General features: G+C 37.5%; 5 protein-coding genes across 6 annotated transcripts; 1 reads left to right on the forward strand and 4 right to left on the reverse strand.

Annotated features, from left to right (window-relative positions):
• Nucleotides 1–87: 87 nt before the first annotated feature.
• LOC137713550 (uncharacterized) lies at nucleotides 88–1866 on the reverse strand. Of its 2 annotated transcripts, none has more exons than XM_068452871.1 (6): nucleotides 1709–1866; nucleotides 1524–1599; nucleotides 1332–1422; nucleotides 934–1018; nucleotides 588–744; nucleotides 88–269 (listed from the first exon to the last, which is right to left on the reverse strand). In XM_068452871.1, exons 1-6 carry the CDS (start codon nucleotides 1748–1750, stop codon nucleotides 154–156), a joined length of 567 nt encoding a protein of 188 aa, XP_068308972.1. In that variant the 5' UTR covers nucleotides 1751–1866; the 3' UTR covers nucleotides 88–153. The 2 variants fall into 2 exon arrangements, with proteins under 2 accessions (XP_068308972.1, XP_068308965.1); XM_068452864.1 differs by having other exon boundaries at nucleotides 1512–1599; nucleotides 1709–1865.
• A 990-nt stretch (nucleotides 1867–2856) lies between these two features.
• Nucleotides 2857–4518, reverse strand: LOC137728556 (high mobility group B protein 3-like). The gene is made up of 8 exons (XM_068467313.1): nucleotides 4398–4518; nucleotides 4234–4281; nucleotides 3990–4091; nucleotides 3823–3880; nucleotides 3645–3689; nucleotides 3450–3530; nucleotides 3262–3357; nucleotides 2857–3144 (listed from the first exon to the last, which is right to left on the reverse strand). Exons 2-8 carry the CDS (start codon nucleotides 4272–4274, stop codon nucleotides 3124–3126), a joined length of 444 nt encoding a protein of 147 aa, XP_068323414.1. The 5' UTR covers nucleotides 4275–4281; nucleotides 4398–4518; the 3' UTR covers nucleotides 2857–3123.
• A 10724-nt stretch (nucleotides 4519–15242) lies between these two features.
• On the reverse strand, nucleotides 15243–16938 carry LOC137736421 (high mobility group B protein 3-like). The gene is made up of 8 exons (XM_068475693.1): nucleotides 16798–16938; nucleotides 16562–16617; nucleotides 16350–16439; nucleotides 16173–16230; nucleotides 16016–16060; nucleotides 15834–15914; nucleotides 15655–15747; nucleotides 15243–15534 (listed from the first exon to the last, which is right to left on the reverse strand). The coding sequence occupies exons 2-8, from the start codon at nucleotides 16603–16605 to the stop codon at nucleotides 15514–15516; spliced, it is 432 nt and encodes a 143-aa protein (XP_068331794.1). The 5' UTR covers nucleotides 16606–16617; nucleotides 16798–16938; the 3' UTR covers nucleotides 15243–15513.
• A 2712-nt stretch (nucleotides 16939–19650) lies between these two features.
• On the forward strand, nucleotides 19651–22236 carry LOC137745213 (protein GET1-like). The gene is made up of 9 exons (XM_068485133.1): nucleotides 19651–19856; nucleotides 20004–20083; nucleotides 20268–20344; nucleotides 20739–20779; nucleotides 20881–20962; nucleotides 21098–21147; nucleotides 21406–21479; nucleotides 21793–21876; nucleotides 22100–22236. The coding sequence occupies exons 1-7, from the start codon at nucleotides 19740–19742 to the stop codon at nucleotides 21475–21477; spliced, it is 519 nt and encodes a 172-aa protein (XP_068341234.1). The 5' UTR covers nucleotides 19651–19739; the 3' UTR covers nucleotides 21478–21479; nucleotides 21793–21876; nucleotides 22100–22236.
• Nucleotides 21905–24406, reverse strand: LOC137745205 (protein ACCELERATED CELL DEATH 6-like). The gene is made up of 3 exons (XM_068485121.1): nucleotides 23489–24406; nucleotides 22732–23255; nucleotides 21905–22646 (listed from the first exon to the last, which is right to left on the reverse strand). The coding sequence occupies exons 1-3, from the start codon at nucleotides 24243–24245 to the stop codon at nucleotides 21948–21950; spliced, it is 1980 nt and encodes a 659-aa protein (XP_068341222.1). The 5' UTR covers nucleotides 24246–24406; the 3' UTR covers nucleotides 21905–21947.
• Nucleotides 24407–25554: the final 1148 nt, after the last annotated feature.

Raw genomic sequence — 25554 nt, forward strand, 5'->3', positions numbered from 1 at the left:
CGTCCCTCGAGTTCCATTTCTGATTATATGTTGGTAAAATAACAATATCATGCTGAATTTCGGAAAGAAGATACGCACTGTTGAGAATTTATTTTTGAAAATACCATATGAGCTCCTTCAAGTCTTACAATTGAGGATGATTAACGACCACAGTTATTGTTTACTCAACAAAGCTACCAACTGGGAGTATATCTCTTCTTTAACAGCATCCCTGTTACTTTTGCTCAGCGTAAACATTGTTGCCCCCGGATGATTCTTCAACCTTGCAACTGCAAAAGTTCAGAAACCCTAGTCATATACAGATTAATCACAAAAAACAGGACGGCATAAACCTAACATCAACTTCGCCATTCTCTATACGTAGTTTTGTTCGGTCACCAACTCCAACCCAGTGCAACAAGCAATAAATAGTGAAAAACACGCCTAAAAGGAAACTGATTTTCCACCTTGAATTTACTATGTTCGGATGAAAATCATACATATCATCATATGATTCTAAAACTGTTAGAACATAAACCAAAATTAGAGCAATTGTGCAGCAGTGTAACAAGCCAAGCAAAATAAAGGAATACTTGAGGAAAGTGCACCTGCAGGTATATCACGACCGAATTTTGGAATTGGGACCGTGGCCAAAAAAGGGACATTGGACTCCAGAATCCTTAAAACACAAGGGAAGAACGATGAACTGAATAACTCCATCTTCCCAACTTCATCAACGATGAATAGATCAGTATCTTCTCTTACCTGATAACACATCACAAAAGGATGACACAATTCAAATAGTCAAATGCCATAGCCGCATGATGCTTGAAAACAATGCGACAAGAAAATAGTTTCACAAAATACCGCAGACGTGAAGGCCTAAAAGTTAACTAAATTGTGTAGAGGGGGTGGCGAGAGTTGATCAGTAAGCAATGAAAAAAATCATCCCACCTGCAATTCAGGCAGTGCCAGTGACTCAAACGATGCAAGATCGACTTTGTACTTCCCCACAGTAGGCCATCTCAAAGACTCTGGGCTGACATACAAAAACATGTTTTAGGGTTTAATGCTATGTAGCCGAATAATATGAATGAATGTTTACTTAATTAGTATAGTAGAACCCCGAATATTGTTAATGTTAGCGAAAAACACTTGTAAGAATCAAACTATGAAAAAACAAAAAGCGCTCGACTATCAACTGTTAATGTCCGGTGCAGTAAAAGTCGGGCGCAATAACAGTTGGGTCGATGGATTTCATCTTCAAAATGGTTTCTGAAGTGCTTTTTAACTAGGAAATGGAGTTATGGAAACTGAAGCAACAAACATTTAGAATGGATGAAAAGAAAGACCTGGAAATGGTGGAGGAGGAGAGGGGAGCTGTACGGCCGTCCAACGTGACCACCTGGAACCCCACTCTCTCACTTCCTTCTCTAACCTCACCTACACATTACAATTACAGAAATCTATATGATGTAAATACATATGAAAAAACTGAAAATTAAGAGAGAGAGAGAGAGAGAGAGAGTTACTAGTGTAGAAACCCTGAATTTTTAAGTTTGGATATGATGCTTTTAGGGTTTCAAACACTCTCATTACTAAAGTGCTTTTGCCCACACCCTGCACCAGAAATCAACATCATCATCACCAACCGAGAGCACTTTTGAGAAAAGCATTGAATAAATAGAAATATGAAATCAAAATTTGACTGGAAATTGCTTTAGCTTACAGGAGGTCCGGTCACCAGCAAGCACTTTCCGGGGCCGACCATCTCTAGCTACTCCTCCTCCCTCTTCCACTGTCGTTCGTTTCTATCCCCGCTCGATCAGCCTACGCGACTAAGTTTACAGAAAGAACGACAGGTCGTTGCGGAAGAGAGGGTACGGAGTTGATTTCATTACTGCTTTGGGCTGGCTGTGTCGGAGAGTTAAGGCCCGCCCAGGCCTAAATAAGCCCAATGAACTTGAGCTTACCGAGGGGAATTATTATTTTTTTTAATTTTTTAATCATAGAGTAATCATTATAATAAAATTTTATATTAAAACACACCGACAAAATCTGGAGGATTAATAAGTGCTTTGATTTGGGGATCTGGTTATGAAATCACGTGATCTGTTATCTTTTTGAGGATAATTTGGGGATTTAGTTAGGATCCAATGTAATTAAAAAAAATTAAAACAGAGGCTCCAAATATGTTTTTGTCAGCCACAAATGGAATCAAATACTTTATACGTTATATACTGATTTTTTTGGTTAATTATTTTCTCCATCTTATGATTTGGATAAAGTCGTCATATTTAATTATTTTCGTTTGATTGCGACTCTTCTCATGTTGGTTGCATGCCCATTCTTATCACGACCAACGCCCATTGGTAAAAACTTTTGCAAGTGGTCACGTTAAAACTCACTGTAGCAAGACTAGCTTGTATAGCACAGGTTCACTAAAATCATAGCATCTTGTGCCATTGTAGGTCATGCCTTATTCTATGGTACGAGCATACTATAAACGTAGCATCCCATGCCAATGTCAATCTCTCCAAGAGAGTTTGATTGAGAGTGAAATACCATCATATTAACATCTCAATTGTCGTCCCCATGGGAGAATTTCTAAACCCAATTGTTCCAACATCCAGAGGCAAAGTCAATCACCATCCCCAAGATAAAGTCAACACTACAAGAAGGGTTAACTCACACACCAAAATCACCCCCATCACATACAACAAGATTGAACAATGACAAACATTCATACAACCCAGATCCCCAAATGTAGACTAAACAAATCATATTACCAAGTCATCTAGCATACTAATCAAGGCTTAAATGCTACTTAAACGAAAACCATACACTAAATTGCGGAATAAGAAGCTATAAAACGAGTTATATAACGAAAGCAAACTGAAATTCATTGAACATAAGGAGGATCATTAAGTACAGAAACGACGACATTGGAATCGCAGGGAGAAGACAATCCTGAAACTGAATCCGATTTTGTTTTTGTGTTTTCCTAAAAACTAATCCCTAAAACAAAAGGTAGAGAGCCAGCAACTTATCCATAGTGAAGAAAAAGTGCAGGCAAGCCCTTCAATTATCTTCTAAGCAACCCTACACATATCGCTTCTCCCCCTCCATTCGATTCCCTTTGCTCTACTCATCGTCGTCTTCCTCCTACAACACAGCCAACAGCCAACACAAACAATTAAGTAACTAATTCAACTAACTGAACATGCGAAACAATGAAAAAAAACCACAATGTGAACTCGATTAATCGAAAACACAACTGACCTCGCCGCTCTCGTCCTCGTCTTCATCATCATCATCATTTACCTCAGACTTGGACTTGTCAGACTCTTCTTCGTCAGCTTCATTAGGTCCATCAGCCTAATTCACATAAACAAACCAACAAAGTCTCACAAATATCCTCAACCCGATAACTAAACAAATTAAACGAAAGTCGGAACAAGAGCGCTTACTAATTGCTTGTTGTATGCCTGAATGTTCTTGTTATACTCAACCTTCCTCTTATCTGCCTTGGCTTGATAGGGAGCTTTCTCCTGATTAATTCAAGGACAGAACAATCAAATCAATAAAATCCAACACCAAAATTGACCAAATAATTTCGTATTACTCACTAATCAATGAAATTAAAACGATAATTGAACACTCACAGCATCTGACAACGATTTCCATTTCTCACCGCCAGCCTTACCGACCTGTTTGGTTTCCATTACACAAAATCTAAATTAATTTGTATAAATTTAAACTCTAATTAATTAATCAAATCAACTAATCAGAGAGTAAAATCGAAGAACAAGCTCGTAGATCTGAGAAAGAGATTTGACTTACAGCAGCAACCGACTTGTTGTTTGGATGGTCCTTCTTGTACTTCTCTCTGAACTCCTCCCTATACAAGTACGAAATAAAAGTAAAATTCAGTAAAACAAAACAGATAGATGGAGAAAAAGTCAGATCTAGAAATTCAACTTAAGAGAGAGAAAGATAGTTGACCGTACATGAAGACGAAGAAGGCACTCGCAGGCCTCTTCGGCTTGTTCGGATCCTTTCCGGCTTTCTTCGCGGGCTTCTTGCTCGCTCCGGTACTCTTAGTCTTCAACCTACCAAAATTAAAAAAAAATCAACAAAAATTCAAACACACGAACAGAGCAAAAATCAAAGCACGTTACAACAAATCGAAGATCTCCGATCAAACCGATGCAATCGGAGAGTAATCTAAGCCTGATAGAGCAAAAAAATTACTTCGTATCGCGTTTGGGAGCAGCTGCTCTGGCTTTCCCCATGGCGAACCTGCAAACACACAAAAAAAACCGTAAAAAACCGGCGAGAACGAGCGAGAATCGTTCAGAAACGGTAAAAAAAAGCGCGACTCGGACCGAGTCAGAGCGGCGGAGGCGCGAGTTTACCTAGGGTTTTCGAGAAGGAAAATAAGACGAAGACGCAGAGAGAGAAAGAGCTAATACGCCTTTGTTTTTTGTTAGGCGGTGCGTGTGTGTGAAGTTTGGGAGAGGAAAGAAGGGTAGGGGGATAAGAAGGAATTAGGAAGGGGCAATATTGAATTTCGACTAACCAAAAAAATTGAAGTTTTGGGTTTCGGCGGGATTTCAAAAATGTTTTGCCGCGTCAGCTATCCGTGCGCTATGCCTTCATTTGCTGTTGGACTCTCCCTTCTGTGCTTCCTTGTGTGCTTCTTCGCTAGCGAGGCGGCCACGTGGGAATGCACGTGATAGGGGTAGGGGTGAAATGACGGTTTTGGGGTTTGATTTTGTGCGTTGGTGTCTCTAGTGGTTGAGGTTGATCGAATCGGTAGAATAAAACGTGTTGTACGCAACAACTATATTGGTGTGGGATATTATTGAGGCGAGGGTAAATAAGGAAATTTGATGGCTTGATATTTCTGGTTTTTTTAATTTAGAGATGGGCTGCAAACGATCCGGTTGAATCGAAAAATATTGTGCTGATGTTTGACTTTTTTATTCTTTTCGAACTCGAGCTAGGTTTGCCTAAGTTCTTACACGAGTCGAGCTCGAGCTTAAAAGTATCGAGTTCGATACCTAACTCAAGTTGTTTTAACCCATTTTTAATAGTAAGTTGGTTGGATTGTGTAAAACGCTTTGCAATATCATGATATGGTTTTGGCTTAAGAGCTGATTACGATATTAAACCTTTTAAATAATGTTCCATAGTAATCATTAATCATCATATGTATAATCTAATGATATAGGGTTTAGTGTACACTACTACACAATTTAGTGTTAAATTTATAGCAATATTTTACTTCTTAAAATTTTTGAAGTAGATACTAGCATTGGAAACAATGAATTATCTGCTATAAATAGGTCAAAATTAAAGAGATAACATTTACTAGTGACATGAGCGAAGCAGGTGTAAAATATTACACTGTAACTATAGCACAAGAGGATGACAAATAAAATAGGTAGGAATAGATACTGATGTTATTGATTTTTCCTTTCTTACTCTGTGTCTTTTGATAGCGGTCGAAGTGCTCTATTTATAGAGCAACTCCATACGAACATATTCTTACATTTTGAAATTTAGAGCACATGACTTTGAAAATACGATCGCCTTTATTTCCAAAATCTAAATCACTTTGTGTGGGTATTGAAAAAACTTATGTGGGCATTCATTAAATTGCTAATGGTTTCAACATTGCCAATGTTTTCAACACTCCCCCTTGGATGCCCACATATCAACATTAGTTGCCTCGTTAAAACCTTGCTTGGAAAAATCCAGTGGGAAAAAACCATAGCGAAGGAAAAAGAGTACAACTTTACTTGGATTGTTATGCTTATGTTGCCTCGTTAAAACCTTGATAGGAAAAACCTAGTGGGAAAAATCCTAATCGAAGGAAAAAGAGTACAACATGCATGTATCATGAATGATTCCTCTGATATATATCTCCCCCTGATTCGGCATTTTCCAAATTTAGTTGTTTGGTAAGTTGACGTAATCCAATACTCTACACTATCTTCTGAAACGTGCATTTTGTTAAAGATTTGGTGAACAAGTCTGCCAGATTTTCATTGGAACAGATTTGTCTAACTTCAATAACTTTAGCCTTCTGAAGCTCATGTGCACTGAAAAACTTTGGAGATATGTGTTTAGTCTTATCACCCTTGATGAATACTTCTTTCATTTTGGCAACACATGCTGCATTATCTTCATGAATGACAGTTGGAGTGTCTGTCTTTGAAGTTAGACCACATGAATTCCGAATATGATGGATCATTGATCTTAACCAAGAACATTCACGACTTGCTTCATGTAAAGCAAGTATTTCTGAGTGATTTGAAGATGTAGCAACTAATGTTTGCTTTGTTGAGCGCCATGAGATTGTTGTATCTCCATTTTTGAACATATATCTAGTTTGTGAACGGGTTTTATACAAATCAGAGAGAAAACCAGCATTTGCATATCCAACAAGGACCTGGTCATTTTGTGGATTTCTTTGAGTAGAAGAAACTCATGTTTGTTGTCCCACGAAGTTATCGCAATACATATTTGACTCTCTTCCAATGACGAATTGTTGGAGCAGAGCTATACCTGGCTAACAAGTTGACTGAAAAAGTTATATTTGGTCTAGTACATTATGCTAAATACAATAAAGCACCTATTGCACTTATATATGGTACTTCTGGACCAATGACCATTTTATCATCTTCTTTTGAATGGAATTGATCTTTCTTAATGTCCAGAGAACGAACGACCATTGGTGTGCTAAGTGGATAAGTTTTGTCCATGCTAAATCGCTTCAGGATTTTTTCAATGTAAGCTGATTGGTGGACCAAAATTTCACTAGCACAATGCTTGATCTGCAGGCCGAGAAAAAATTTTGTTTTTCCAAGGTCTTTTATTTCAAATTCGCTTTTCAGATATTCAGCAGTTTTATTGAGCTCTTGAAGGGTTCCAACTAGGTTCATATCATCGACATATACTGCCACTATAGCAATTCCAGAGTTGGATTTCTTAATGAACACACAAGGGCAAATGACATTGTTGATATATCCTTCTTTAATCAAATACTCACTGAGACGATTATACCACATTCGTTCAGATTGTTTCAGCCCATACAATGATCACATTAATTCGATTGAGAGCATACCTCATGGTTTGTTAGTTGTTTCAGGCAACTTAAGTTCTTCTGGGACTTTTATATATATGTCAACATCTAATTCTCCATATAGATGAGCGGTGATGACATCTATAAGTTGCATGTCAAATTTTTCTGAAACCACTAAACTTATTAAGTAATGGAACATAATTGCGTCCATTAGACGAGAGTATGTCTCCTCATAATCAATTCTAGGTCTTTGCGAAAATCTTGTGCAACGAGTCGTGCTTTATATATTGCAGTCTCGTTATTCTCATTACATTTCCTTGTGAATACCCATTTGTAACCCACGGGATTTACACCAAGCGGGGTTTGGACTACTGGTCCAAAAACATTTTGCCTTTCCAAGGAATTTAATTATGCCTGGATTGCATCTTTCCATTTAGGGCAATCTTGTCTCTGTTTGCATTCATCAACATAGCGAAGCTCAAGATCATCACTTAATATGATTTCAGTGGCTACCTATAAGCATAATTTATGGAGATTTCTTTGCTTTCATGCACATCTGTTTCTTCAGATACATGTTTTTCATCAAGGACATTTTCTTTTTCTGAAAGTATAGAATCATGAATTGTGGATGTGTCATTCATTTTTTTCTTCTTGAATGATTTTATTGGGATTCAGTTGTGCCCTCAACTTTCTCTTTTGAGGGGCTGAATCGTTTGAACCTGGGAGTCTACCACGCTTCAAGTGTGCACCAGATGAATCATTCGCTGCCACTTTATTTTTTCCAATAGGAACATCAATTCTTGTAGGTGCATTTGCAGCTGGTATATATGATTTTGTCACTTTTATAGCATCATTAAATGCATCTGGCATTTGATTAGCAATACTTTGAAGATGAACGATAATTTTCACTTCATTTTCACATTGAATGCTACAAGGATCAAAATGAGATAAGGTGGGAACAACCTATATCAGCTTTTTCCGTTCTTCTGGAACAGTATTTTCTCCCCCTAACGATGGCAAGACTATCTCATCAAAGTGACAATCAGCAAAACGAGCTGTAAACATATCACTTGTAAAGGATTCCAAATATCTAATGATAGATGGTGAATCAAAACCCACGTAAATTCCCAGTCTGCGCTGAGGCCTCTTTTTAGTTCGTATGTGGTGGTGCAATAGGTACATAAACAGCACAACCAAAAACTCATAAATGTGAAATGTTTGGTTGATACCCAAACACGAGTTGTACTGAGGAGTATTGATGGTTGGCTATAGGTCTCAATCAAACCAATGATGCGTCATGTAAGATGGCATGTCCCCATGCAAAAACTAGTAATTTTGTTTTCATAAGCAGAGTGCGAGCTATTAACTGAAGCCGCTTGATCAATGCTTCTGCTAAACCATTTTGAGTATGGACATGAGGAATAGGGTGTTCAACATCAATGCCCAATGTCATGCACTAATCATCAAAGGTTTAAGACGTAAATTCACTAGCGTTATCAAGTCGGATTGACTTAATGGGCTAATCTGGGAACTGTGCTCGCAACTTTATTATCTGAGCAAGAAGTCTCTCAAAAGCTACATTCCGAGTAGATAAGTGACAAACATGTGACCATCGGGTAGATGCATCAGCCAAAATCATAAAATATCGGAATGGTCCACAAGATAGTTGAATATGCCCATAAATATCCCTTTGAATTCTTTGCAGAAATGATGGAGATTCAGCATTAACCTTTAGTTGTGATGGTCTATTTATCAACTTCCCTTGAGAACAAGCCTTGCAAGGGTTATCATTTGAGATTGCAATGTGTCTGCTCAATAATGGATGTTCATTAGAGTTGGTAATTATTCTACGCATCATGATAAATCCTAGATGACCCAGACAGTCATGCCAAATCATGTAAACTTTTGATTCAATGAACTTCTGGTTCATGACAATATGTGATTCAACTGTCTTTATGTATGTATAATACAATCCACTCAACAAACCACGCAACGTCTCCAATATATGCTTCTGGGTATCATTGAAGGTAATGCATAGATATTCCACATTTTCTGTACTTTTCGTTTTAATGTGGTATCCATTTAAACGCATGTCTTTAAAACTTAACAAATTTCGAGTAGATCGAGTAGTGTACATCGCATTATGTATGGACAATATTGTTCTATTTGGTAACACAATATGGGCTTTCCCTGAGCTTTCAATCACATTTGTTTTCCCTGATATTGTTGTTACCTTTACTTTTGTAAGCATCAATCTTGAAAAATACTTTCGATCTCGAAGTATTGTATGTGTGGTTGTGATGTCTGCAAGACAAATATCTCCATTATTTCTCATGTTTTGAGAATGACCATAGTTTTTATCCATGCTCTCTGAGTAAGGGAATCATAGTTAAAAGCAAGTTATAACAGGAAATTTAAATGTCACTTTTATTGAATCTAAAATGTTAATTTTAAACTGCAAGTTCAGTACATTAAACATAAACGATTCAGTCGGACCAGTAAACTTCATTCTCCTTTTCCACAATGAAGTCTGAGACATCTAGGTGGGTTGTGTTCAACTGCCCTGATAAGTCACATACTGCATCAGGTATATTCATTGGTTTAGCCTGTGGTCACGTTCTCGTTTATGATTATTGCCACCAGAGGATGTGGCGTTCATTTCGAGGGAATGATCATTCACTTTTGGGAATGGTGCAGATCCAGTAGGTCAGGAATGATGATTTTTCAGCAGGAGCTCATTGTTTTGTTCAGCAACCAGGAGCACAGAGATTAGCTAGTTATATTCAGTGAAACCTCGTGCTCTATACTGCTGCTGCAGGAGCACGTTAGAGGCATGAAATGTGTTGAAAGTCTTTTCCAGCATATCTTCCTCAGTGATGGTTTCCCCACAGAGTTTCATCTTGGAGCTAATTTTGAACATCGCATAATTATACTCATGTTGGAAGTATGCCTACAACATATGTGTTATGTCGACTCAAGCGTGAGTATGAACTAGTCTCAAGTCATTTGGTGTTGAACACTAAGGCAAACACATATGTGCTCGAAAGAGTAATCGAGTACACTGAACAACGATTAAACGAGAGTTCGAACATACATGTCATGTGAGAACTCGATAGTTGCAATATGCAAAGTAGTCCTTTGACCTGAAGCATCATTGATGTCTAATGGTTAGGTTCTTGATCTTTGATTATGTCAACGGCATTCCATTGGAGTGTCCACGGCATTGTTGGGGTCAAGCTATCTAGTCATGTAGGCATATGAATGCACAACAAGGGATCTCTAACCTTCCATGGTGGAAGTAGAATACTCTAAGATATGATTCGAGAGTCTTTGGCCAAAGCATATGAATATGACTAAGGAAGCTTGTTCCAAATCTTATTCAATTGAATCATATAGAGAAGTATCACATTGGATAGTAGACATGAAACAAACTATCACTTAAACAATGTGATTAAGAGTATTGTATTAGAGAAGGACCGTATTGCATTGTAGTTGTAACTGGATAGGTTCTCCAACCACTTCTACTTAGCTTGGGTAACCATGACATGCTGCTAGGCGTCACTCATGGTTTGTGGAAGCCCTAAAGATTAGCAAACACTAATTTTAAGGGAGAATTGAAATGTGGTTTCAATTCACAATCGATCGTTAAGAGTAACATCGCCCACTACCTCGCTAATTGGAACCTAATGGATCGTACACCGAGTAAGGATATAAGTGAAGAAATTATATGAAATGGATAAGCAATTAAATGGTTTAATTGAAGAATGGTCAAGATTAATTAAATAGTTAATTAATTATACGAAACGTTCGTATTGGGCGTTTAAGTTAGTTTTGGGCTTCGAGGCACAAAAACGTTTTGGTCCACAAGGCCCATTATGTTTAAGTTGTATGACAACCAAAACAAAATGGGCAATTAAGCCCAATAACAACATATGGCCGGCCATAAGGGTGAGGGGTAGCAAACTTGTATTAATTACAAGTTTGCCACTCACATGAAATGAAGTATAAAATCAACATTATAACTTTGTTTCAAATAAGGGTTTTCTAATTGAATTTGGGTGAAACATATTCTCTCATTTTCTACATAGAGGCCGGCCACTTAGGGGAGGAACATCTAGCAATCTATTCTTCCCTAAGTCATCCATTTCATCTTCACACTACATCTTTGGTGTGGAGACTTAGAGACACCAAACCTTTGGTGTTTTGGAGAACAAATCCTCAAATCCTCAAAGAAGAAAAGGAGCACTAAAAGGGAGGAAATCACAAGGAATATCCAAGGAGCAAGGAGGTGACTTGAAGGCCCTCCACTTGGGTGAATCCCTTGTGCAATCAAGGATGAGCTTCAAGGGTAAAGAATCTCTAAATTCTTATTCTCTTTAATATTGTTAAAAAGTCTTATGGTTCACCATATACTAGGCTTTGAAAGTCATGGGTTTTATGAATTGTTTTTGGATGCATGCCTACTTTAATTTGTTAATAGTTTGCCTATGTATTCAAATGTTCTTTACATGTTCTTAGCTAGGACATAAATTTTCCTTCAACTCAGCCACTGACTTGATATCCTGGATCCTTAGGTGAATCCGCTCATAATGAGCTATTGGAAGAATCACCATTTTTTTATGATTGTATCTGTTTCTTAATGCCTTCCAGAGAGCTAACAGATCTTTAACCATTAGGTACTCGCTTTTTAGTCCTTCATCAAGGTGACAACGGATAAAGATCATGGCCTTCGCTCGATCTTAAGAAGAAGCACTGTTCTCCTCCTTGATTGTTTCTGCAAGATTCCCTGCCTCCAAATGGATCTTGATATCCACTACCCAGGTAAGGTAGTTTTTCCCAGTAATGTACAGGCCAACAAAATCAAGTTTTGCTAAGTTCGCCATTTTCTTTTTTGAAAGAAAACTGAGATGTGTAAGAACTTGCAATAATATGTAATCTGGGGAATGTAGTGTTAGAACTTCTGGTTCTTACAAATTCTTCATTTTGATCTCCAAACCAAAATGATAAGCACTCGAAATGAATGAGGAGGACGATTGTACCGCACCATTCTCATAACATAGGATGAGCGATTATTCTGCACCACTCTAATAGGAGGAAAATTGAAATATGCAGAGCAAGGTGGGCAATTATACCGCACCACCTAAAATTTGCAGTAAAATTAGATGTACGGTCCAAGATAGGCAATGATACCGCACCATCTTGGATTGTGATAAGATTAAATTTGCAGTTCAATATGGACGATTGTACCACACGATCTTGGATTACAGTAAAATTAACATAAATAAACACTGGGTTAGTAATCAAGATCTACACCAAACAAGAAATCAAAGATAAATGTAGCTGTTAGGTTGAGAACTAAAAGCAGGCATGGTGCAAACAGTTCTTCGCGAGGGTATATCCAACAGTTGAGGCAGAGGAATAATATGAACAGTAAAATCCTTAGAGGAAACTTTTTTTTTTGTTTGACGAAAAGGAATGATTTCTATCGGCGAAGAGAAATGAGAAATGGTTATATTTAGAGAGTCATACTGATAACGTGTTATAAATAGGTCAAAGTTAGAGAGATAACCTTTACTAGTGACATGATCGAAGCAGGTGTAAATAATTACACTGTAACTATAGCACAAGAGGATGACAAATAAAAGAGGTAGGGATAGATACTGATGTTATTGATCTTTCCTTTCTTACTCTGTGTCTTTTGATAGCAGTCGGAGTGCTCTATTTATAGAGCAACTCCATACGAACATATTCTTACATTATGAAATTTACAGCACATGACTTTGAAAATACGGTCACCTTTATTTTCAAAGTCTACATCACTTTGTGTTGGTATTAAAAAAACTTATGTGGGCATTCATTAAACTATCAACGGTTTCAACATTGCCAATGTTTTCAACTGCTAATGTTTTCAACATAAACCGATAATTAGACTTTGGTTTTGCTTATTTTGTTGTATGGTTTAGGGTTTTTTGAGCGGCAATTTGAAGTCCTTTCTAATTTTTCTTAATTGAGTTAGTTGGATATGAACCTCTAAATATGTATTCTACTAGAAACAAATATTATTAGGGAATTGTTATTGGCGCTCCAAAAATCTCATCCTACACTCCAAACTTTCTATATTTGGAAAGAAAAATACACTTGTAAGGAGTGTAGAATGAGATTTTTGGAGTGCCAATAACACTTCCCTATTATTATTCATAAAACAAATTTAATTAAGAAAATTGTTATTGGCACTTCAAAAATCTCATTTTGCACTCCAAACTTTCTATAATTAGAAAGAAAAAAAATACACTTATGATTAGTGTATAATTAAATTTTTAGAGTGCTAATAACAGTTTTCTTAATTAAAACTAAGAATATATATATGGAGGAGCGTTCAAGCGATAACTAGTTAATATTTTAATATGGCACTAACAACTTGTGTTGAGCCTGCTCCACAATGTAATTTCATGACCCGAACCGAACAAATTCTAGGTTATCCTATTGGATTATTTTTGCAAAAATTCATTCAGATTGAAAGTCATTTAGTCATTAAATTAATATTGTGAACATTTCATTTTTATCGACAACTCTATCATCGTTTATTTGTCATGTCATAATTAAATAACTAAATGACTTCCGATTTCAATAAATTTTTGGAAGAATGATCTTTCCATGATAACCTAAAAAATGATTGGTTTAGATTATAAAAAAGATCGTATAGTGAGTCCACACTAGTAGCCAGTTGGTTTTAACATACGTCAAGTTGTCTCATAAAAATTCTAAAGTTGCTCCCGAGTTTTACAAACTGAACATACCAATGCTCAAACTTGACTTATTAAATGGTATGGTCAAGCAGAAGCCATTGCATTTGGTACAGATGGAAAGGTGGGGCATGTTATAACATTGGACAAGAAACAACATACAACATGAAATAATTTGTACATTCTCATTGTTAAGTCAAACGTTTAATAATAATATAATTAGTACATTGTTTGATTAGTCAATATTATCCGATAGACAAATTAATTTGTTCGATTGAAACAAAAATCTTGCTATTTATTTCATCGCTTGACGCACGTTGCCCAAAAATCTCCCAACATGGAGATTCTCATTATTAAGTCAAACGTTTAATAATAATATAGTTAGTACATCGTTTGATTAGTCAGTATTATCCGACAAACAAATTAATTTGTTCGACTGAAACAAAACTCTTGCTATTTATTTCGTCGCTTGACACATGTTGCCCAAAAATCTCCCAACATGGAGCGGTTGTAGAAAATCGCAAAGGATCATCGTGAAGCCAATTTTCTTGTCATTATCGGTTAAACCTGGAATTTGAGGCTTCAATTAAAATAATAAACAATATAGTCAACTAATTTCATTGTGTTTTTCTCCAATGAATTTGCAAATTTATAGGCAATACATCATCTGTACGACTAATAACATCGATACAACAACCAAAATCGATACCTTCCCATAGACCAGCACTTGTACTCGGGTCAAGGAAGGCAGAATCCTTTTCCTTGGATTGCATTACCTTCCCAGAGACAAACACTGAAAATTAATAAGTAGCAGCAGTTTTCAACACTCCAGGTCCCGAAATCTCGAAAATGAAACCAAATCTAGTCCCATCTTAAAATATGAAAAATTCTACTATGCTTCGGTACACTATATATACCAAGAAATTTGGCCCTTAGATCGTAATTACTTAACCTAGTATCTAACAATAAAAAATCTCAGGATGACATTCATGCCATGCTAAAATACTGACAGGCTTGTCATCCAAATGAAGTTGAGAACCAACAAGCGGAAAATCCCAAAAGCAATTCAAAGGAGCCAGTAGGAGAAAGTCAAAAGAGAAAGACACAGATTGAAGTCAAACCATCATCATCACATAAAACAAGATGCAGAGAACTGAGAAGAACAGTACAGAATCTTAAACCCAAAAGCAGACAAACCCATTCTCACTCCCAAGTATTTGGAAGCCTGAAACTAATTTAAGCCAGACAGTGGCCACAAAAACTAGAGAACTTTCCTAAACCACAATCAGTGGCTGCCGGTACTCCAAGCTAATCACACGCTCTTACTAGCTCAAAATACAAACAACGTGATAACCATGTTCTAGGTAAGTTCATCTCTAAAGGTCATAACCATTTCAAAATGCTCAAGGCAATTTAATCCGATCATATAATAAAAAGGATATTAACTAGAGCGAAATAGAAGTCATTTGAACATAAAAACGATCATTAAGTACAGAAACGATATGGGGAATCAGGTGGATGAGTCCCGAAACATTAACCCCTTGAGTTTTTCTTTTTCCTTCCCTAATCCTACAAATGTGGCTATCTTATCATCAGACACAGAGCTTTAGTCAGAAAATGCAGGTCATTCAATATCTTCTAACCAACAACCCTAACACAAATTGCTCCTCCTTCATTCCGATACCTGACTTTCCTTCTCTACTCGTCATCATCTTCTTCCTACAATTAACCCAAAACAACACAATTCAATCACAACAATCAACCCAATTCAATAAACTAATCACGAAACTAAGAAGAGACAGTCGACCAACACAACAACAAGAGCCAATTAGAACAAACCTCTCCGCTCTCATCATCATCTTCATCCTCGTTTTGCACCTCAGACTTGGACTTATCAGACTCTTCATCATCCGCTCCGTTACCTCCCTCAGCCTAATTTCACAATTAAGCAGCAATTCTCACAACACTACTCGAATCAATTAAACCGAAAACTCAGAAATCAAAACAAGGGCACTCACTATGCGCTTGTTGTAAGCATTCATGGTCTTGGTGTACTCAGCCTTCCTCTTGTCTGCCTTGGCAATGTAGGGAGCTTTCTCCTGAATAATTTATACAATTAAGCAACCAGTCCACGAACAGTTACGGAATATTCAAGCGATTCACAAATTGATAAACAAAATTTATTGGGAGAAATACTCACGGCATCTGAAAGTGATTTCCATTTATCACCACCAGCTTTACCGACCTATTCAAATTTATCGAAAATCAGAATAAATATAATTTTGTAAAATTAAATAAAAAATTATTCAGCAAAACGAAGTTAAAAACACAGATCTGAGAAGATGAAATTCGCTTACAGCGGCAACGGATTTGTTATTAGGATGATCCTTCTTGAATTTCACTCTGAAATCCTCCCTACATAAATTTGAAAGAAAAATTCATATAAATATGATAAAAAATAAATAAATCACAGTAAGAAACGATCGATCTGAAGAAAGAGAGATAGGGAGAGAGAAATAGAGCGTTGACCGTACATGAAAACGAAGAAGGCACTCGCAGGCCTCTTAGGCTTGTTCGGATCCTTTGCAGCCTTCTTGCTAGCGCCAGCGCTTTTGGTCTTCAACCTAACAAAATAAAAAAATAACACAAAAAATCAACATAAATTCAAAATCGACGTTCACATGGAGATCTCCGATCAAATCGAAGTAAATTCACAGAAAAACGGAAAATGAAAACGGAAGCTCACTTCGCATCAGCTTTTTTGGGAGCAGCAGCTCTTGATTTCCCCATGTTCAGCTAAACCTGCACACAAAACCGCAAAAAAACCGATGAGAGTCGTTGAGAAACGGCAAAAAATGATTAAAATCGTTCAGAAATGACAAAAAACGACGGGAATCGCTCGGAAGCGGCGAAAAACGACGTGTATCGTTCGGAATCGGCGTAAAACGAAGAGACTCGGCCCGAGTCGGGGGGCGAGCTTACCTTTGGTGAAGGGAGAGGATAAGGCGAGAGAGAGAACAATGAGAGGGATATGCCTCGGGGTCGTTTGCTTTGTTTGGTGCGGTGTGCGAGTGTGTGTAAAATTTGCCCCTCGGGTGTGAAGGGACAGGAAGGGAAGGCCCGTGGCGCAAAAATAAAAATGAAAAAAAAGGCGGAAAATTAAATTTTGATTTATTGGAAGGACTGAAGTCCGGGTTTGGGCGGGATTTCAAAATATTTGTGCCACGTCATGCATCCGCGTCATGGGGGTCGATTGGTTGGGGTGTATTTGTTTGGATCTCGCTTGTGCTTCCTTGTGTTTCTTTGTTCTATTTCCGCAGGCGGTACACTGGAAACCGGTGGGAAAAGGGCGAAATTACTGTTCGTTGGAGGATGTGTGCGTGGGTCATGGTTGGCACGTGCGGAAATTATTGGCGAAATTACAAATTTGGGGTTTGGGCGCGTCTAGATGGTTGTTGGGGTTGGGGTAAAATTTGGTGCACGATACTTCTGAACTGCTTTGGGGGTAAATATGTCAATTGGTTTGCTAAAAACAATTTATATTTTTTTTTCTTTTGAATTTTGGTTTTAACAAAAGATATTATCTAAACTAAAATGATAGAGGAGTAGGCGAGCTGGTTTGGTGTTGATATGCTTTAAAAAAAATTGATTTTGCTGTGATGTGAGAATAAACTCATTTTTGCTGATTCACGTTTTTAGATTTTTTTTACCCAAAACTATGAAAATAAGCTGTTTTTAAGTGTTTACCAAACACATTTTTGAGCTCAGCTTTTTTTTATATCTACTTTTTATAAAAGCACCTTAGTACCAAACCAGTACTAAACATTACAATAATGTGGTTTAAATTTACATTTTGTTATAATTGAACATAAGATCTCTTACTTACAAGTGAAGAGGAATAACGATAAACCGTATTACTAAATAAATTTTTTTTAATATATCAAATTTGATATAAAAATGTATTCAATTAGAATTTTTAGGAATTTTAATAAATAACTCTTTAGAATGATTATATAAAATATGTCAAGTTTACTCTCATATGTGGCACAAATGTGATAATTTCCACAACAAACTACCGATGTTATGGGTATTCTCAAAGCAACTCCACCGTTGCTAAAGCCCCCTAGGGCTATTCACTATTTAATCCATGCCCCAGTGAACAGTAACTACACTTAATAAACAGTAACTACCTTTAATGAACAGTAACTGTTTTTTTGCATATCCACCCCTACAATGAATAGCCCTGACAATAGGTAATAAAATATTAGTATTTTTTTTTAAATAATACAAAATAATTTTATTTGTAATTTCGGATAGAATTTTTAATCGATCTCGTTGTACCACTTTCTATTAAAAAATTAAATATTTAAAACAAAAACAAAAAAAACCACTCACACCCAAATCCTTCCTCCCCTCCGCGTGGAAACTTCCCATCAACCCACGTCCCCTCCCCCCTCCCCAACGCACCCAAACCTTCCTTCACCACCCCCACCGCCACCTCTCTTCCTCCATCTTCACCATCCCACCCAGCTCAGCCTCCATCAACGGTCCCAATCTTCCCCACTCCCTAACCAAACTCACTCTCTCTCTCTTTCTCCCCTAAAAAAACAAATCCTAAATTGTGTGATTTGGGTGCGCGAGTGGAAGGAGGGGGATCGTGAGTGCGTGGGGGCGAAGGCGATGTGGGGTGCGGTAGCAGCTACGACGGAGGATGGACTGGATCTCTACCATTTGTCTATGGGTGTATCATCAGCCTTGGTGATGAACTCCGACGAGAGCCGTTGAGTTCGAAGCCTGCTGGGTTTTACATTTTTTTAATTATTTTTTTACATTTTTATTAATAATTTTTATTTTTATTAATTTTATATTGTGGCTGACGTCGCTCTGATGTCAACCTTCTGTCACATTGTCTTCAGGATCTCGAGCCGGACCTCTCCCTTGAGCCTTGGGCTTCCTCGCCAGCACACGTTTGACCACCTTCCTCGGGCTATCTATTCCTGTTTGAAAGCCAGTCCATCGGGCTATTGCCCACTGTGGAACTGCTCTCATATTCCAACAACTAGAAAACCAAATGATCAAATTTGATACAACTAAAAATACAGCGAACAAAATTGAAATTTCGGCTTGAATACTATGTTTTACTTATTTTTACAAATATTTAGCTATTAGATTTAATTATCATAAATGTTCAAATCTCTTATTTTGAATCTCTGCCACTTATTTTCCTTATTATTTATACGTAGAGTATTAACAGAAAATCAACTACAAGAACTAAAAACTCACGAATTTATCAGATATGGGCAAAATTGGGCTTTTCGCTTGATTGGAACATTGTCGAACAATTTATCCCCAACACGCCCAATTAAATCGGGGTTACCCAATACCCAGCGCCAATGGAGTTTAGGAGATGTATTTAATTAGGAATTGAAGAGATTTTAATGAATTTATAAATTAATGTATTTTTATGGAGTTTAATTGATTTGTAGAGATTAAATTTTGATTCAATTCCCTTAAAATCTCATGGGGAGATAAGAGATTTGTAAATGCTTAAAATACAGTGCAAAATCTCTCAAAATCTCTCTAATTTCTCAACTTTTTGAAATTATTTAAAATCAAATTCTAATTGAATACACCTGAAATGTTATAAATTTCTTTAAACTTCTTTAAAATTCTAATTGAATATGTTAGATTTATAAAGATTTTCATAAACTATCTTAAAATCCTAGTTGAATACGCATTGAATTTGAGAGAGTCATTTAAAATTTTAATTGAATACCTTTAGATTCATTAAAAGAATTAAGATCACTCAAATTCTCTATTGAATGGACTCTTGGACTTGGGTCTCTAGCAACTGACCCGGTAAAAAAATCCGAAACGAAGGTGGTGTTTCGTACGAAGCACCGGAGCAAAGGAAACAATCAGACATGGGAGAGGTAATAGAAACCCTACCGGAGCTCCGGAGCTCGTTAGCAGCTCCGATTGTATTCGTTATCGCCGTCGCTTTCGAATTCTTCTCCAGGTGGCTAGAGCAGTTAAAGAGGGTAATTTGCTCAACGATTTTTCACTTGCATTCAAACAATTTACCCGTAATTTGGTGCGAATTTAAGCTCTTAATCATTTGTTTGATGCTTTAACTGCAATTATTGTGAAATTAAAACTATATTTTGGGTTATTTTTTGTGTTGGCAGGGAGGAGGGAAGAGTGCTACGGCAACCCGATTGCGGGGAGAAATTAAAGACATCTTGAAGGAGGCAAGCTCCTTGTCGCTGTGAGTGATTTTTATTGGTCAATCATAATTTTCCCCAATTTTTCAAATGGAATTTTATTTTTTTGGATTGGCAGAATTGTTTTGATGCTTGCAAGTTGCAGCGATGCATTGTTTTAGCTTTACAGTAGTAGGCGATAGTTTGGATTCTTAGCAGTTGTGTGATCTTCGTTTTGTTTGAATCCAGGCCGTCGACTTTTGCGCAAGCTGTAAAACTTCGGAGGATTGCAGCTGCTAAGGAGAAGGAACTTGCAAATTGCACTAGTTTGCAACTCTATCCTTTCAATTATATTTTTATACTGATAGTATATATAATTACATACCTGCATTCTTGAAACACACATACGTATCTATATGTCGTCGCAGAGGGTATTTATGTGCAACATCCTTGGATCGACGTTGCGTTTGTATGGTAACACATACACTTCACAGCTATGATGTTTTTAAGCGAAGGGTTGAATGGCTAATAAAGTTTATGCAGTTGTTCAATGCCATATTATTTCCATGTATTTACAACAACCATTTTTTACCATTAATTTATTTTATTTTCAATCATAAGATTCTTGTGTGGTTATTATGAGTTGATTGTACGTAATGGGTACTTAGGTAGCCTGACCCACCAGGATGAAAGATTCTAACAGTAATACCTGCCTTCCAGGTCAGGAGTTACATGGCAAGGAGATAAAACTCTCATACGACGTGTGTCTGAGAATTTTGTTCATCTTATTAGCTTTTTCTGATAGAAAATAAATTATTTCTGAACAAGGGTTCTTAATAGATATATTTGGTTGTCCATTTAGGTCTTAACATATGTTGTGCTGGTTTGCTGGTTTTGGAGGGTTCCTGTTGCGTCCATATCGGAACAACTTGTGCGACCCTTTGGTAACGTGTTCTTGTTCCGAGTATACTGCCCGAGTCCCCTCTTCTTTCTGTTTGGCTATTTTTAGATTGAGCATTAAGACAGTAAAATCTATAAAATAATAGAAGTTCTGATTTGTATATCTTGTTGCTGTGCAGGGAAGGTGATACCATGGAGGGCTGGGGGAGTTGTAAACGAAAATGTTATGGTAAATAAAGTTGGGATTACTTTTGATTGTTAATTCTCATATCGTTTAGGTGCCATATTGTGTTCTTGTAAGCAACTAAATGATGTAAACAACACTAGGTACACTGTTACTTTCGTGTGTTGAACGCTGCTGATGTTTGCATATTACTTATCTTGGGTCAGAAAGAACAGAGATGGTCTTTGATTTGCATGCGATATAAATCATCTTAAATAAAGTTTTGAACATTGCTTCTGATTCTTGTCTTCGGTGGTTCTGCAGGTAGGAATTATTCCTTGGTTGATATTATCTACCAGGGTTAGCAAGTTTGTATGTCGACTTGCGAAGTTCTAGAGGTTAGATGATTTCTATGCTGTCAAGTTTTCATACACATGTTAACGTGGTTTTGTTTTGACTTTTGCTTCACGATATCTTTAGTCATGAACTTAGGATTGTTACCTGCTCATTTAATTTGTATCAGTGATGTGCATTACTCTTTTGGTTGTCTGTGTAAATTGAGTTTATTGTTTATCTTAAAAAACTAACCTCTTGAAAACCCATTCCTCGAAGTTACTTAATTAAAATCCAGCAAAATAATGTAATGCTTTTTGTGTTTGGTAATCAAATGCCTATGCGATCACCGGCTACCATGCCCATGATGGAATTAAGAGTGGATCCAAGAGAAAATGAAGAAATATGATACTTGGAGCTCAAGACTTCAATGCGAACTCAAACTCACAAACGAGAAGAAAGGTACGACAAATATTATTTATGCACAAGTGACCTGAACGCTCTTAATTAATTGAGCGCTGTGCCAATTTTGTTCATATCGCATTGAAAGTATGACGCGGGTAATCCCGTGGTAATATGCATCTCATGTACTTGAATAAAAAAGAACGAGGAAATTTATGCCGGAACATTATTCTTGGCACATCTAATAGTAGTATCTTGACGACCGGAATATTCATGGATTTAGCTAAGGCAAAGAAGAAAAGGCATCCTAGCACACAAGTAGCGACGGCAAGTCCTGGCGAACGACCACTCAGTACCACATATGTGCCGGTAATGAATGCAACCACCATTGCCATTAAGGCGAACAATGTAAAGGATAATGCATTGTGGAAATTTTTCTGCAATTTTCCGCTCAGACTTGTGTAGTTCCCGCAAAAAAGGAGCACCATGACAGAACAACTAGACATAGCCATGGCTATTGTATTTGTTATCACAAAAGCTTTGAAAGCTGCATTTCTGGATAGAACTGCGAAGCCCTGGTCTGGTCCTTTTTCGGCTTGGTAACCACCAGGCATGGTGAAACCAGCTGCGAACGTTACAGTTGCTATAAGTGTAGCCACAACCAGATGGGAGTCTCTTCCTTCCTTCACTTCGATGCCAACACCTCTGTTTTTCTCTACTTGGCTGCCGCCTATGTTTTCCTCGACTGTGCTGCTGCCACCATCCTTGTCGCTTGAAATCCGATGACTTGGTATGGCACCAATCTCTTTCAATGTGCTTTGAAGATATATCTGCAACACATGGTTGTAATGTTGTATTGGTAAACAAAGGATCTTAACCACTCATATCACAAGGGGAATGATGTACTTTACATACTTGTTGTTCTGAATAAGGCAAAGCTTGAACGATGTTAAGAGCGTTGAGATTTTCCTTGTTGAATGTCATCTTATCAACCCTAGCATCACGTATGAACCCAGCGTTGTTGTACCAAGCGTAAGCCATTAGATGGAGGGGTGTGTTCCCGTCTTCGTCTTTGCCATTCAAAAGGACGTTGCTGAGCCATGGATCTTGTCTCACAAGTTGCTCTACTTGATGATGACGCTTCTTACTGCAAAAGTGAAGAGCGTTGCGACGGCGCCTGTCCACCAGTTCGCAACAATCAGGGCAACAAGCGATAAGCTCTTTCATTACGTCTGCATGGCCTCCGAGTGCTGCAACGTGAAGAGGTGTAGCCTTGTCATTGTCGCCGATGTAGGCGGCGGATTTATCAGCTGCTAGTAAGGACTTCACAATTGAAGTGTGACCCATGGATGCAGCGTAGTGTAGCGGAGTCCATCCCTTTTCGTCTACTTCTTTCGTCAAAGCCTTTTCAGTGTACTTCAACAATTCTTTCGTCATTTCTTGAAGATAAAACCACCAAAAGATACAATTAGATTAAAGAAAAAGCCGTTTGTTATTGACTCACCAAATTTTTTGCTTATAATTGAATCCGTTTTATTCTAATTTACTATAAAAAGATCATATATGAAAAAATTAATAAATTATGGGATCGTTAGGTCATCATACCATATAAAAATAAAGGGTCGGAAACAGTAAAAATATGTCTATCTCCATATTATATATGTATAGGTACCTATGCCGTTGATTGTGACTGCAGCATGCAAAGCTGTTCTGCCATTAGGGCCTTTGTAAACGGGATTTTTGCAAGTCATCATCATCTTATAAACTAAATCACAATATCCCCTCTCGACAGCCATGTAAATTGGAGTCTCGCCATCGCCATTAGCGGTGTACAGACACTCTGGATCATCTCTTGTCAATATCTCCACCACTGCAAAGTGATTAAATCGAACCGCCTCGTGCAAGGCCGTGTCCTTGCCGTTGTTGGTTGCCCTTATGAGCATCTTCCATGCTTCTTCCGATAACACCCCTTTCTCGAGGTCGTCTTGACGAGCTTTTGCAGCTCGGATCAGAGCTCCAACTATTCCAGCACGCCCGTGTCTCGCGGCAATGTGTAACGCAGTCTCACCACTCTCATTCTGCTGCAACAGCAGTGCTGGACAAGTTTTAAGGATATCCTCCACGATGTTGGTTGACTCGAGTACTTGTTTCTCGGATTCGTTGAACGTTGGGCTGCTTGAGCACGCTATGTAAATATGGAGCACTGTGTTTTTCGTTGCAATGAGTTTTAGGTCAAGATGCTCCCCGTGTTCCCTTAGGGCATCGACGTTGCCTTGTTTCGCAGCGTTGAAAACATCCAGATCTATGCCCTTTGTAGGTTCCTCCTTGGTCTGATCTGCTAGCTGAGTAGCCTGGCAATCGACACCCGGGGATGCTAATGGTAATGCAGCAGCACTCTCAATCTGACCAGTCCAATTGGAGGTATCCATTCTGATTTTTCTTTACACGTACTTGGACAAACTGAGCCTTTGGCCTGCCTTTGCAAGTATCCGAAGTTGCCTGCAATCTTTGAGAGGATGGATCATCTCCATCAACATCTTCCGAAGAGCTTTATTAATCAAATCCAGTTTCCAACGTTGACTTTTAGGGATAGCAATTTCGTCGAGGTTCCATTTCGTATATTTAAATATGAATTTTTTTTGTGTGTGTGTGTGTTATATTTACAAGTTGGTAATTAATAAACATAGTTTTATTGTATAAATCAAGATGGCATTTCTTAATTCACGGCCCGTTTGGTGGGCAGGATAATATATGTTATTTCTAATTAAACTAGCATTTGCCTACACATTTTGTGTGTATGAACATATTTTTTTAGAAAATGAGAATGAGAGAGGGAGAGAGAGAACGTGGGGGGGGGGGGAGTTGGAGGTTTTTGTTTTTGGGTTTTTTATTTTAATATTGGAGGTATTTTAACATCATTATCTGTAGGTGAGGTTTCAATAAAAAACAATAAAATTTGGACTTATGAAATTACATTATTAGCCACCATTTGTTTGTGTGATAGAAGACTAAATAGTATTTTCACCATCTTTTAATTGACAAAGAGAGTTTTATTAATTAATAGAGATTTGACTTATAGCCGAGCCAATGTTTGGTGAGAAAAATTGTAATATCGACTAAATTGGCTACAAATTCAAAATAAGAGAAAATATTATGGGTTATGTATCCCAACTACATACATGAGTTATGTAACTCATTCCTACCAATCCAATCCAATTCTAAAGTTCAATCTCAAGCAGTCCACCAAACAGCTGGTTGATGACTCTGTCAAGTGTGTGAAGTAAGGATCACCAACTCACCACGAAAGGTGAATAAAAGAAGTCGCAAGTGGGAGACTAAGGGTTGGTTTGGTATTGCTGTGCTTTGAAAAAAAACTGCTTCAGCTGTGCTGTGAGAATAAGCAGCTGTGAAATAAAGCAGCAGAGTGTTTGGTAAACTTTTTTGTAAAAGTGCTTTTGAAAAAAAAAAAACAGTATAATAGCGTTTGGTAAACTTTTATGTAAAACAGCTGTAATTGTGTGAAATAACCAAAACCAAACTTATTTATCATATTTCTTTTTCTCTGTTCCCCGTAACCAAGCTTAATTCTATCCTTTAGATTTTTCACCTTTTCTCTTTTCTTTTACTTTTCTAGAACACTCTCTAGAATCATCTTCATTTTTTTATCCTTCCCGTCCAACTACCTCTCTATCTCTCCCTCTTCACTTTTTCTCTCATCACCAAATTCCATTCTTTTCG

The sequence above is a fragment of the Pyrus communis genome, chromosome 1 (genome assembly GCF_963583255.1).
Source record: "Pyrus communis chromosome 1, drPyrComm1.1, whole genome shotgun sequence".
Taxonomy (NCBI): Eukaryota; Viridiplantae; Streptophyta; class Magnoliopsida; order Rosales; family Rosaceae; genus Pyrus; species Pyrus communis.